The 13,568-nt window shown below is 47.8% G+C and overlaps 3 protein-coding genes across 3 annotated transcripts; 2 read left to right on the top strand and 1 right to left on the bottom strand.

Annotated features, from left to right (window-relative positions):
- Nucleotides 1-1,245: 1,245 nt before the first annotated feature.
- On the top strand, nt 1,246-2,072 carry N7471_013585 (ankyrin repeat domain-containing protein; the record flags this gene model as incomplete). Its single annotated transcript, XM_057286304.1, has 2 exons — nt 1,246-2,001; nt 2,061-2,072. 2 exons carry the CDS (start codon nt 1,246-1,248, stop codon nt 2,070-2,072), a joined length of 768 nt encoding a protein of 255 aa, XP_057129629.1.
- A 7,767-nt stretch (nt 2,073-9,839) lies between these two features.
- Nucleotides 9,840-10,991, top strand: N7471_013584 (uncharacterized protein; the record flags this gene model as incomplete). The annotated part of the gene is made up of 1 exon (XM_057286303.1): nt 9,840-10,991. The coding sequence occupies one exon, from the start codon at nt 9,840-9,842 to the stop codon at nt 10,989-10,991; it is 1,152 nt and encodes a 383-aa protein (XP_057129628.1).
- Nucleotides 10,992-11,588: 597 nt separating this feature from the next.
- N7471_013583 (fungal specific transcription factor domain-containing protein) lies at nt 11,589-12,792 on the bottom strand (the record flags this gene model as incomplete). The annotated part of the gene is made up of 2 exons (XM_057286302.1): nt 11,589-12,633; nt 12,698-12,792. The coding sequence occupies 2 exons, from the start codon at nt 12,790-12,792 to the stop codon at nt 11,589-11,591; spliced, it is 1,140 nt and encodes a 379-aa protein (XP_057129627.1).
- Nucleotides 12,793-13,568: the final 776 nt, after the last annotated feature.

The raw sequence follows: 13,568 nt of genomic DNA, 5'->3' as shown, positions 1-13,568 counted from the left end.
CGCTTTACTCCACAATATCGGAATGAAAAGCTGGCCGCTGATCCCTTCGGGCTTTTCCTGCGCCATGCCTCACCCGGGTGGGATTTGATTTGATGTCGCGGAGGACAGATTAAAAGTGGAATTAACCAAGCTAGCGCCGATGTATCGCACTTGGCCGCTGTCCACAACGTCATTGAGTGCCTTCATTATCTCCTCCCTTGGATCTGTAGCACGTCAACGTAGGTCCCTAGCCGACGGACACTGGATTCAACTGCGGCAAGAAATGCTTCTAAGACGGTCCCACTCAATTGACCCAGTCTTTTCCGTCATCATGAATTGTTGCTCGATTAAGTGGCTGGCGGCCTTTGTCATCCACACCAAAATAGCACTTGGGCAAGGTGACCTCACGGTCGCGCGGAATCTGCTTTTTGTTTGATGAACATCTCGATTATATCCTCGGAACTATCGTGACAGTAGACATCGGCTTGTTTTTAAGGGCTTATCAGAAAGAATGGACCCAAATGGAAACCAATGGCTATACCATATCCCAGGTACTTATGCCTCAGGTATAAGCGTGGTCCAGCAGAAAAAGCGCCACTTTGGGATTATCAGTACGTTTGATCGCCCTTCAATTCTTGTTACTGAAGCCATCTACATTTGCACCGGAAGAACCCATACTCCAAGGTCGGTCAGCTATGGGTCGACGGATGGTTCAAAGCTGAATTTGTGGTATTCTTTGGAAGCAAATGAGCCCTCAATTGAGTCTGTAACTTCATGGCCTGGTACACAGAGCACAAAATTCGGGGCTACTCTTCTATTCTAACCGAACCAAGTCATGGATTTCTTACAAATGCACCAATGTCGTAGACTCTCAATTCAAGCAGCCCCATAAATACCATGTATCCTATTGGTCTCTATAGAACCAGGCAACAATCCTAGAAGCCCAGACAGAGCTCCCAGGATCACTAGCCGGTTGCTACGTCAGTAGATAGGAGGAAACTGATGCTTGGCCGAGACAAAGAGTGTTATTTAAGCTTCTCCTTTCCCTCGTCATCTCGCCTTTGCTGGGATTCTCAATTCAAAAAAGCCCAAGAATTTAATTGCATTAACTTCATCACTCTTCATTGCCATCGTCCGTCATCTTTGAACCAACAAAGGTCTTCTAAGCAGCAGTTTTTGTCACCGTTTGCGATCCTGAACTTCAGCGCCCCAAATCATGGTATGAACAGTTGAAATAAGAGGAGTCTTCCAAATACTGACTATTTCATGCAGGTTTCTATTCTCGACTGCCCAACAGAGATCCTTTGGATTATAGCTAGCATCTTGCAGGGAGGCGATATTTCTGCTCTTGCTCGAACACACCCAACACTTTATCCCAAGCTACGCCTCACCCTGATAAAATATAATATCAGGCACCAAAACAGCTCTGCGCTTCACTGGGCCGCTAAAACCAACAATCGCGCCTTTGCAAAGACCTTGCTTTCCTACCGAGCCGACGTAGATGCGATGGTCAATGACTTTTCTCCTCTCATGACCGCCGCTAAACATGGCTCAGAGCGGGTTACCAATCTCTTACTGCGCAAGAGAAAGTCGCGTGTGAATATGAGAAATGCGAACGGCATGTGTGCTCTGTGGTACGGCGTGGAAAAAGGGTCTTCTGCGGTCGTGAACCAGCTACTTCAACACTCTTGTATTAAGATCGATCTTCCAAATCGTGAGGGCCAAACAGCGCTCTGGCTTGCCGTGTTCAGGGCTAACAGAGACTTGGTGAGCCTGCTACTCTCAAGAGGCGCTAATCCCGATACCATTGACCGGTATGGGATATCGCCATGGATCCAGGCATGCATCAGGGACAGGAACTCCATCAAATATCTACTTCTAGATCACATGAAAGCTGAGTCCCCTAAGCTACTCTCGAAGGATAGTGTCTTTTCCGGGAATGGAAGGACGATATGCGAGGGCAGCCGTCTTTACGGAGAAAGCCAAAGTCGGCTACGAACCAAGCGTGTGAGATTTGCCCATGTATGATCAGCCTACCAGAACAGCTGATTGGATGTATTTGATTTTATCTAATTCAATAGATTCAGGAATAATAACACAAGACTATTCGCATTTTGACTAGCCATCACCTTTTGCCTCCATTTGATCAAATAATCTCGACGAGCTGCCTACCTTCACACATGAATATCTGAAAAATAAATCACAAAGTGTGCAGCACGCACTGAGGGCGTAACAGGGTAAACGCAGTGGTAGTGACAAGTCTAGTCAAGTTAAGGGTGGACTTAAATATTGGTGATGTCTGGCGGCAATTGTAGTGAGTATCTTTCTAGGTATTGTAATGTGGAGGATGGATAATGTTTGGCTGTATCTAGAAGGACTTCGCGAGTGATCTCCTCAGATGGAGTCCCAAATATCTTCCAAGTTCTGCACCATCTGCCGCAATACAAAACACTCCCAATACTATGATACCGCTTGCCAGGTGATGAGAGAGATGACGTGCTCCGCAATACCGCATATAATTTGAATCTCCAGTTGACCATTTACCAATGCCAATAGAGAAGCGTGTGATGAGATATGACGCAACACTCATTGGCTGCCTCTTCAATATGCAGCAGCGAAGATACTCGTGCCCCAGGACGACAGATATTTGGAGTCATTGCCCCTCTCAGACAAGGAACTAAAAGACGTCATCAAGTGTCTGTTGCGACAGGTCACTCGATAGGCATCTTTCAAATGTGGGCTCATAGCCAAGTCTGCTGGAATGGACATGATTGATTCTAGTGAAACCAAGGGGTGCTGCTTGGAAAAGCTAGCCAGCCACGGGTACATAGAGCAATGGGAGTCATGCCTACAGAAAATAACGACTGGGTCGCAACATACCACCTCCAGGACGCTATTTTCACGCCCCGCCCCCACCATCAAAATACGCGTCTAGGTACACACGTCTATTGGTGTCTTCGTCATTCCATACGTGACACGCCATTCCGTTCTTCGGCATCGATGTAGAGGTTTAAGCTGCTACCCTGGCGTTTTGACACGGCACCTACTTATAAGAACCGGGCCCACCTCAGCTCGTAGGAGAGACATAGGGGTCGGACTGGATATCTGACAGGAATTCAAGCATCCACATTACGTTTATGTGAAACTCAGTTATTCATAACTGAATACAGGCTGACAATGAAATTTATTGCACCAGAAATATTGCATTGTTCAAATTTGACATCAGATACTTCATTCTGTGAAACTGGAACTAGGTCTGCCTGCAGTGCCTGCACGCTCATAACAGTTTAGGAGCAGGTGATGACTCTGAGCTGGTCAGGGAGCAGGCTTCAGCACGTCATCATCGACTAAATCTCGAATTTCTTCCACAAAGAGCACGAGAAAGCCCTGGCTGTGCTCCGCTCGCATGGTCTGGTCCCCGGCGACAGTGAGTGGCGCAAAATGTTGTGGGATGACTTGGGTGGCCGTTTGATTGCCAATGATTCGGAGGACGTGAAATGGTCGAAGCGCCCTCGGGCCCTTGAACCAACCTCTTGCCACTCCGCTACGCCGAAGAGAGATGAGCTACTGCGACTACAAGTAGCTGGATAATTTCTCAGAGATTGAATTGGATTATCCCACTTGTACCTCAATTCAGGGTTTCAACTCGACGAGGAGTCAGGGTACATTGATTACACACACACACACACACACACACACACACATATACTGTACCGCTAGTATATCTTCAGTGTATATTGATGGCAATCTGTAGTGCTATTTTGACTAGATTGAAGTTCCTTTCAACAAATACGTTAGTGGAGAACAGGAGAATAAATTGTACAAATTACTGTGCGATGCTTTGTGTACTCTCCGGCAAGCGAGGCCAACATCCGGTTCGCTTACAAGCCATTTAGGTTGAGTATGTCTACCTAGGAGAAACCCGATATCCGAGTTCTGTGATTTTATTACCCTAGTGATCGTTAGTAAAATTATCTCGCAGGATAATTTAGCAGAAGAACCTACATCATGTGATGCCACAATTTCACTGCTTCTAGAATCCCATTCAAAAGTGGTGTAAGCACTATATTCTGGACGTTCCCTATGCCATTTATCCTGCCAACTGAGATTATCCTTTATTTGGATGCCAATAAAATGGTTCTCGACATTTGCAATCCTGAGCCCTATCAAAAATGTCACTCGAATAAACCGCTATATAGGGCCCTCATGACCAATTGTTCGGCCATTGATAGCGATTCTATAAAGAACTTGAATATCCTGAATCTCACTGAACATGAAGACGATGTAGTGAGCCCCACGAATCCCAATCGCGTAATATATAGAGTTGTGGTAATCATCGAGTTTTATACCATACGCCACTAAGGCATCTGTTAGCACATTTGTTATCACTAACGGGGTATCTATAACGGTCCACAAAATCTCAACATTGGTCTAAATGATTCGATAATTAGTGGTCTTTAGGAAGCGACTTTCTAGCTGCTCTTATAGGTTGCGAATAAGAGTTTTGATATTTTCTCTTGGGTCGAGATCATCTGCCAACATATATTTGAACCCAAGCTCCCTCCATTATTTAGGACAAGGGCCAACGGATAAGGCGTCATCAAGGTTGATAATATCTTCTTCTCGGTCGAGGAAGCAATAAATTCGTTAAATGGCCTTGGGGGGCAAAGGTATATAGAGCTGACGTTACGTTTTCTCCTTACGGCTAGCTATCTTGAAAGTCATAAACACATCGAGATCCAGGGTATGGGATTCGTCGCAAAAAGGGGCTTCTTACATAAAAGGAAAGAGGAGATGACTATAGCTCTTAAATTGATTAATCCAAGCCTGGTCGAAATTGACTTTCCTAAAGATACGCTTGACGACCAGCCAACAGTAGTCGTGCATAGTTGTTTCTTACGATCGCTCCTCTTCCGTCCAGCGAATCATCTTCATGAAATGACGGTGTATCGGTTGTCCCGTTCTACTGCCATCCTCCTCCGTCCCTTCCTCGAGCAGGTAATACCACGTTTGAGCCGTATCCAGATCACATTGGCACAATGGATAGTAAATTGACGGATCTGTAAGAGGCATTGATAAATATTCAGCCTGATAAAATGTTGCAATGCTAGTGGTTCCGCTCCTCCAACGAGTTGTCAGCCACTCACGTATCTTAATTGAAACGGGAGAAATAGAGCAATCTCGGTTAATCGTAAATGCGACCGGATCCACACAACCACCTAGCGAATAAATCCTCGCGGATTGCATTTACCTTTAAAATCGGATTCACGGTTAGTTAACAAACTTATTCCGCGTTACTCTTCATTATACAAACAAATTGCTAAGGGTCCTTCAGATTACGTACGCCAACATCATTGTAGAGTCACGTGTATCGTCCCATTTTGGAATGGGGCGAGACACGATTGCATTAGAGCTTAGCGTGCGTTCGCCGTCACTTACTCCCACACACGCCGTTACTTATATAAAAACCTTACTTACGATATAATTACTATTCTTCCGGGAACAAAACTGAGCATTCCAATATCCGATTAGTCCTCGATCTGGCCTACTCTCATTTGCCTAGGCAATCTTCAGCTTTAAGTCCGGGGGCTCCTTTTCTCATTTGTATTTATATGCCACTTCTTCCTACGTAGCTGTCCTTACATCTGCAGCCCGTAAAGACCCTAGCTTTCTCCCTTTGTATTCTCGAACAGCCTTTCCCTTCGTCGCCCACTATGACACTGTTGTAGCCGAGTTCGGCTGAGAAGACCTTTTGCGAAACCCACATCGCTTAGGTAAGAATCGAGCGGAAGAAAAGAATCTATACTATTCGGGGATTTTTGGAATGTAGTAGTGAATCTGGACCTCACAAGCCTCTAGTGTAGCCTATATCTCGCCCACTAAGGGCTCCTTATGAATAAGCCTAGCTAAATTTGTTCTGCGCCAGGTATCCTTAAATCTACGGTATCGACTAGGCCTAGCCAAACTCAAATACCAACATGGTCCGCTTCACGGCCTATACTCAAGCCAGCCCTTGGACGGCCACAAGCCCCTCGACATCTCGGCGGAGTTTCTACGCAGTAGTTGCGGAACCCTATTGACTTCTCCGCCTCTCCGAGCCTCGACCTACTAGGCACCACCTCAATCAGCCCGTAACAAGCATACATTCTCCCTTAACTCTCCATTGATGTAGCCGATGAGTTTTGCCAGCCGTAAGCGTCTTTAGTCGGATCTAGCCTTAGTGCGCCCTAAAAAGGCACCCCGAGTCTCGCGGAAGAGCTCTTATAGGCTGGCAAAATCATCTCCTAGCATATAGGGGCATCTTACAGCCTTTATAGCTGCGGTTTTAATTCTAGAAACACCGTCTGTCTTTTATCAACCGTCTGACGAAGAAACCGATTCTAAGCTGCCGCTGCCTAGTCACCAGAATACGAGCTCGAAGATAGGCTCCTCTCTACCACTCATTTCTCCCCGAAAGCACTTATGACTAGCACGAACCGGCCGGTATATCGAAGAAGCGAATAGGTCAGACTTATCACCGTATATGGTCGACTCCCCCACCCCCGCCTAGATACTTAGAAGCAATCAGGTCTTCCCCCTTCCATTACTCTAAGTTAGCATATAGTCTTACCATCAAAGTCTCCTATACTAGATGGCGGTATGTTTGCGACCCTAGGGACTTCGAGCCCACAGTTCAATTTCGCCGATTTCGTGAATCTGACTCCCAGCCCGACACAGGCATCTTGGGACACCCGCACGCCTGACAATCCTCTTCGCACCTAGCCACTACTAAGTAGACCCGAAAAGCATTGAGTATGAGCTTCGAGACTCTTTATCTGTGGCGGGGAGTCTAAAAGGGCTCTACAGCTTGTTGTCAAAGTGCGGCCTCGAAACTCCACCTTCAACCTCCCCTGGCTCTTCATTGGTGCCTTAACTTCACTCTGATTTACTCAGTATGCAGCTTCGGAGAGATAGTGCGATTCTCTACCCTAGACGGTGCTGCTACTGCTTATACCACGAGCTATTGGTCGCTCCGTTTCCGCTGCAACATGAAGCAGACCCTGGTATTGTGGTGGAACACACAAAGGCTCGCCACACGCGTCGAAGTGCCAGCTGGGCGGTCTTTCGCTGGTCCCGCCGTTTGGTGCTAGGTCCATCTTGTCTTTTAAGCCTAGACTAGGTCTCAACGAACTAGACCACTCCCTGTAATGCTCCTTACCAGGACCCTTTTCTTTTGTCTGAACACAGTCATCGTTTACATTACACGATGAATGCATCCAAAATGTACCCGATGCGGCGTTTATACTGCCCTAGTACAGTGAGTGTTGGTATGGTGTCGCGCTCTGACGAAGAAGTAATGAAAACGGTAAAGGTTCGCTCTACAATTTGTTTTATTTGAGAAGCTCTGGTAGTCAAGTACAACTTACATGCGCACTCAGACTGCGAGGATACCGTCCCGTTCATATATCACATCAATATTCGAGACTTTGGGTCTTTTCCTAAACCTGGCTACCAAACGAAATGCAGCCATACTTTCGCGAATGTGTATGCCGCGGCTCGAATGAACTAGGTCCCTATGACTCTCCTGCAGATGTCTTCGCAGCCCTACGTGTTGTAGTCTAGACATGGAATAATTGTTATTTCTCAGGGAGTACGTGGGACTAAATATAGGATATGAGGCTCAAAATGAATTTTGGTCTATTTCGTTCTTCGTGAAGGTTGTGAAGATGTTGTTTCCGATGATGCGGCTTCATTCCTGATCTGCACCAGCCTCATATTGCAACACGAATCATCAGCCGGCATCATTGATTTCATCAAAACGCTTTCTATGGACTCTGAGGAACAGACCGGGTCGAGTTCTCATGCGATCAGGCGCTCAAGTCTGTCAGATACAAACTGAAGAAACCAAAACCGAAGCGTGAAATATGGATGCAATTAGGGAGCAAAGGTGCATCAAGGCATGCCCCGACACAGTATAGCACTTCTGTGAACGTTGATTCAGGACTTGAATAGACCCACGGGAGTAGAACCACCCTCCGATGCCATTAACCAGAGCCAAGAAGATATAAGATGCCGTCAGTCGAGACATGCTCGAGAAAACAGCGTTGTAGAGTGAGACGCTGCATAAAGCCAATGCTCCAAACACTCCAATGACCAGCACTCGTTGTCTCTTCTTCCTTGGCCAGGTTATCAAATAGGTGGCACAGACCATCCCGGCCAGTGCGATTCCCAGAATGACTGAAGTGATTTTCCCACTACCAGAATTCTCTAAGAGCAAGACCGATACGGACGTCCCCCATATGTGCAGAATAATTCCGATGTGGTCCAACAGGAAGAAGAAAGAAGAGAGCTGCTTCCTCGAGTCAAGCAAGTGATGGCAAAAAGCAGAAGTGCCAAAACAAAAGAGATTGGATAAGAGAGAAACCAATGCTGTGATCGCATTGCTTGTTGATGAAGAGCACCGAATTGTATGGTAAATAAAGCAAAGCAGAATTCCGCTGCCGCAGAAATGCATTTTTGGGTTGACAGAGCCATTAGTGTGGACTAGCTTATATTGTAATGCAGGTCGGGGCTTCGAATCGCAACGGCTGGCTTCCATTTCGACAAAACAAATGGGCATTGAGGATTTTATGGCACCCTGGACAGGCGGTATTTTGAAATAGACGGGACAGGAGTTCTTTAAACAGGTCGTAGAGCTTGGGCAAAGAAAGTCTTCCTTGGGTGACAGGTCTTCATTACTTGATCATCCAAAAATATTGAGGTCCTCAACTTTGGCACCCGTTAAGAAAGGGAAACTGTATATAAAAACCGAGGCGAGCAAACACGAAAATGGGAACGTATTCATGGTCGGTGTGGCGTGTTGAAGAAACATGCCCATAACATTTCGTGAGACAGGAGACATATTATAGGTATGTGGTTAATGAAGGTGGCGTTAGCGGACAATGACATTGATGTTGATGGTGTGTTGATGAAGGGGAGTGTTCAACGTCTCGTGGACGAAGGGCACAGGTTTCCTTGCAATCTTACCCAAACGATAGATGTATCAAATACATTATCCATAGTTCGTGAGCTATTTCTTTTTCTTAACCTGGTAACTCGGTGGAATTGGCATACAGTCTCCGATTCGATAGAATTAGTCAGATCAATGAGAAAACATTTTGAGATTGGCAAGTGTATCACTAGGATTCTGAGAACACCGTTTCTTTCCTACTGAATATCCGAGTAGTGGCTTAAGGCTTTGAATTGATGCCTCAGAAATTGTGAGGCTTGTGCAAACTGAAACCAGACATTATGCTGTGATAAGTGTACCCACCCTTGTATCACGATCACACGGGCATTCAACGGCCGTTGATGGCTGGCCACATTCTCTCGGGTCCACAAGTTCATAGACCTCAACACCTGGGAATGAGTCTCTCACCAGGAGGCTTGATCAAACGTCCCTCCACCAACGTGTTGACCAATATCGGAATTATCAAAGGGGGAAAAAGCTGCCAACAGCTCACTGAAAACAAAAATGTTATAGTCAATTTGATGATTGTACCATCTGGAGATTGTTGTGGAAAATTGTGCAACTTCAGCTTGTCTTTGGACCCTGGACTACCTGACTGTCTCTTGGCAGTTCGATCAATAATACAGATTGGGTGAGATATCATGCTCGAGGGTATATTATAGAATGAGCCATACCGAGGTTGTTATTTTAAACAATATCCCACCAGGCCTGGTTTCAACTGCGCGTTAGTTAGTTAAACCACACCCATGCTGAGATATCAACTTATCATCGAGCTATACACGTGATTCATTGTCGTATCTTACCACCACATGACTATAGAACGGGTTTCTGGGATAACCTCGAAACAAAACGAATCCCCCTCAGTACGATAATGTCGCCGGAAGAGAAAGAGCGCGGAAATCACGACTCCTCCGCCGAGACTCCTCCGCCGATTCAAGCACCATGGGCGCGGCTGACCGAATCCCTCGAGCCTAACCCTACGCAGTCCCAGCCCGCGGATGAACTCGACACGGAAATCAGCGAGGCCCAGGCGCAGCTCGCAAACCTCATACAGCAGCGACGGCTCATTGAGCTCCAGCAGCAGGTCTCTGATGAGCAGGTAGCGCTTGAGGTGGCCCGGAAACGGCTCGCGGCCACCTCCAGCAAAGATCGCTCGCCCACTGTCAGTCCTGCTGTGAACGACTCCGTCAATAGACAAGACAGGGTACTTGTTACGCCGATGCAAAACGGGTATAGCAAAGCTGGTATTATCCAAGCTCCAAACACTGCTCTTATTGCACCATCTGAGCAGACTGTCAGTCCCGATCTCCGTACGCCCCAGCCTAATCCTTCACCCGTTGAACCTGAGAATACCGCCTTGAGTGGCCCCACGAATCCAAATTTGAAAATATTAGGGGAATCTGCTACAGCTAAAAAATCGGCCCCCGCCAATTCAAACAACCAAACTTTACCAGTCCCGAACATACCAGTGTACCATGGGCACTCTCTCGGGGAATTCAAAAATTACGCCAGGCGCCTGGAACATCACTTTGACAGATATTCAAGCTGGTACATTACCGACGAGCGCAAAGTCACCCGGACCCTAAAACACGTTGCCTTTGATCTACAGAATGAGTGGAAGCGACAGATACGCAACATGCCCAGTGAGCAGGTTACATTTGGTAGTCTTTGCACTTTTCTTATTTACCAGCTCCAAAATGGAGTCTATCCGGAGGTGGCCGAGGCGCGCTACATGGATAGCTACCAACGCCCATTCCAGTCTGTTACTGATTTCTCCAATTGGATACAGCAGTGGGAGCCACATTTCCACAATAATTTGTCAGAGTGTGACCGCATGCGCCATCTTTTCGAGCATCTGTCGAATAAGGTCCGCGAAGAGGCTGACAAAATCTACCTGGACTTCACCCATTATTATGATTTCGTCGTCTACCTGCAAAGGATCGAGGACTCTATTGATAAACGTGCCGGACCACTGCGCAAGAAGTTTAGCAACCCCAGGAAGCGGCCTCACACCGGCAACTGAGTCAACCCCATCGACCGGATGGGGATTTCGGCGGCTTTTATTGATATATTATTGAACTTCGCAGTGTCTCCAGTTGCAATATATATACCAAAGCTACGATGCAACATCTCATCTCTATATTCTGCTAATAAACGCATTGCCTCAAAGTACTTGAAGTATTCGCAAAACCCCGAACCAGAATGCCGTATCAAGGATATAATGCGGTGGAATATATGTCGCTTAATGATCCGGTACCTGACTCGCCACCGATGCTGAACCACAAACCCTGAGGAGGGAAAAAAAACGCGCGTAGAGAAATACCCGTTTTAGATAATGCTAGCCATCGACATGCACGAAGGCGCGGAACTCGTCCGCCTGTTAGTATCAGAGGCCGCTTGTGGGGCAGGAGTAGAAGAGACATCCTGTTTCGGCTGTGTTATGAGAATATCCGACTGTCCACAATTTGTCTGGCGATGCTGCTCATTATGTAGACCCTGAACAGTCTTCTCAATTCACTCCCACCCCTCCCACTCGACATCCGTCTCTATCTCCGGCTGGCCAGCGCAATTTGGCGTGGTCCGACTGGCGTAACCTATACCTTCAAGCTGTGATCTAGTCTTAGAGCCGTGCCAGACCTAACTGCCGTCGCTGGTCCCTTGCATATCGCCCGCGACGTAGGAAATCGTTTCTTCGTTGCGATCGAGATCGGGAACGCAACCTTTGGCGCGGATTCGGGCGAGGAGAATAGAGAAAGATGCTTGCCAACAAAGCGGCCCGAGCTCGATCCAGGTTAAAGTTGTCACGCCAGACATTGATAATTCCACAAGATGTGCGAACGTATTTCTTGCCTTCCTCTTCGCTATTCGGCTCCATCGTGTGAATAGCACCGCAGGCGAACACGCCAAATAGAACAGCCGCCCATTCAAAGGAAACTCCCAACAACGAGCCCGACCGATAAACCTTCTCATACTCCGAGATGAAAATAGGCCAGTGAAGCACCGGCAGCACCGAGTGGACACAATTAAAGTACTGCGCCAAGAGACGGTCTGCCAGGTGCTTCTGCGGCAGATCCACCGCAGCACCCGTTACCAGTGACTCTGCACCCCGCGCGCGGTAAGGGGTCGGCACATTCAAGATGTCACGGCCATGATAGCGGAGATTGGAACGCACGTCGGAGAAATCCCGAGGAAAAGGCGCATTTGACCGACGCATGGGGCGGTGCTCGATTTCGGGCAACTTGATTATCGTCTGCGGAACGCCTCCATCCATATCGGCCATGCAATCCGGCCGCATCATTCTAGTCTGCAGGTGATGTAACTGCTGTTTGGAATTTTGCAGCTGCTTCTCAAGATCTTGGACCTGTTTGATATACAACATGCGACGGTTCGTCTCCTTGGTGAATTGACAGCGGACCCTGCGCTCGCGACAAGCGTCGCAACTAGGATCCTTCCTACGCTGGCGATGTGCGCGCTTCCACTGTAGTTGCGTGGTTGTCGGTTGGCTATGGCCGACAAAGATTGATTTGGTAGAGCCTGCCCGGGGCTGGCCCCAATGGCGGCGCATCTGAGACTGGGCCACCCTCGGCGGGTGAGCCTGAGGCGGAGTCGTAGAATCGCTGGTATGGCGATGTCGCTGGCGCAGCTGATGAATGTTGTGGCAAGGGCTGTAATAAAAGAGCCTGTTGCATGCCACTCCTTGGTCTGCTCAGCGGAGCCGGGAATGCGCACGACGTCACCGACTGCACGGGTGGGAGTTCGCAGTTCGGGCTGTTTCCCGCGCGATAGTGAGGCTGCACCGTGGGAAACCAGGGCGCTGGCAGCATCATTCCCACTAACCTGGTGTCAATTAATGCGTTGGTCTTAAGGCATTTTCAAAAATGCTGTGCAAGACAAGGCAGGGAAAGAGGAGGGAAAAGCAGACAGTCTCAGCCGCTCCCCCCTCATTGATGGCTAGTTTCCCGTCAATCGGCAATGATGCCCGGAACTCCTCCGGTCGGATCCCCAAGCGAAGGTTGATGCAATTTTGCAAATCAATTTTTTTGGAATGTAACATGGCAGCGGACGGCGCTCAATAATCCTAGTCAATGTTTGATACATTTTCGCGGCATTACTTCCTGCCGTTATGACACTATGTCGGGTGCCGCATGTTGTAGGAGCTTCTCAATTCCGATTGGCTAAGTTTCTACGATTCCTGAAATTTTGGTACTGAGTCTAAATATGATCGTGCTCCGGCAGATCCCGACCGTTTTGATCACCAACAGCGCCGAAGACTGGCGAGGATTAACTAGGCCACCTCCTTTCCTTGTTGGTCCTCAGACCCACTTTGGAACCATGGATGGTTTGTCGAACTACGGAGATTGGTGAATCAAGAGCTGCCCCCCTCACCAGACCTCATACTCGTTCAAAGTCTCCTCATGCCTCACATTCTTGGTCTGCCCACCGGAATCTTTATTTGGTCATTCAGGTTACTCAGCGATACTTTGCAATTTGTGCGGTATTGCCATCATCACATCCCTAGCCCAAGAAGTGTGCGATGGCACGACAGAGGGGAAGGACCTAATCTCAGGGGTAAACATCGGGGGTTCCACCGCGCGCGGAC

Source organism: Penicillium samsonianum, assembly GCF_028829775.1.
Source record: "Penicillium samsonianum strain IBT 33392 chromosome Unknown utg000009l_segment0_segment0, whole genome shotgun sequence".
Lineage (NCBI taxonomy): Eukaryota > Fungi > Ascomycota > Eurotiomycetes > Eurotiales > Aspergillaceae > Penicillium > Penicillium samsonianum.
The sequence above is the reverse complement of the archived record's forward strand: the minus strand, read 5'-3'. Positions and strand labels throughout refer to the sequence as shown.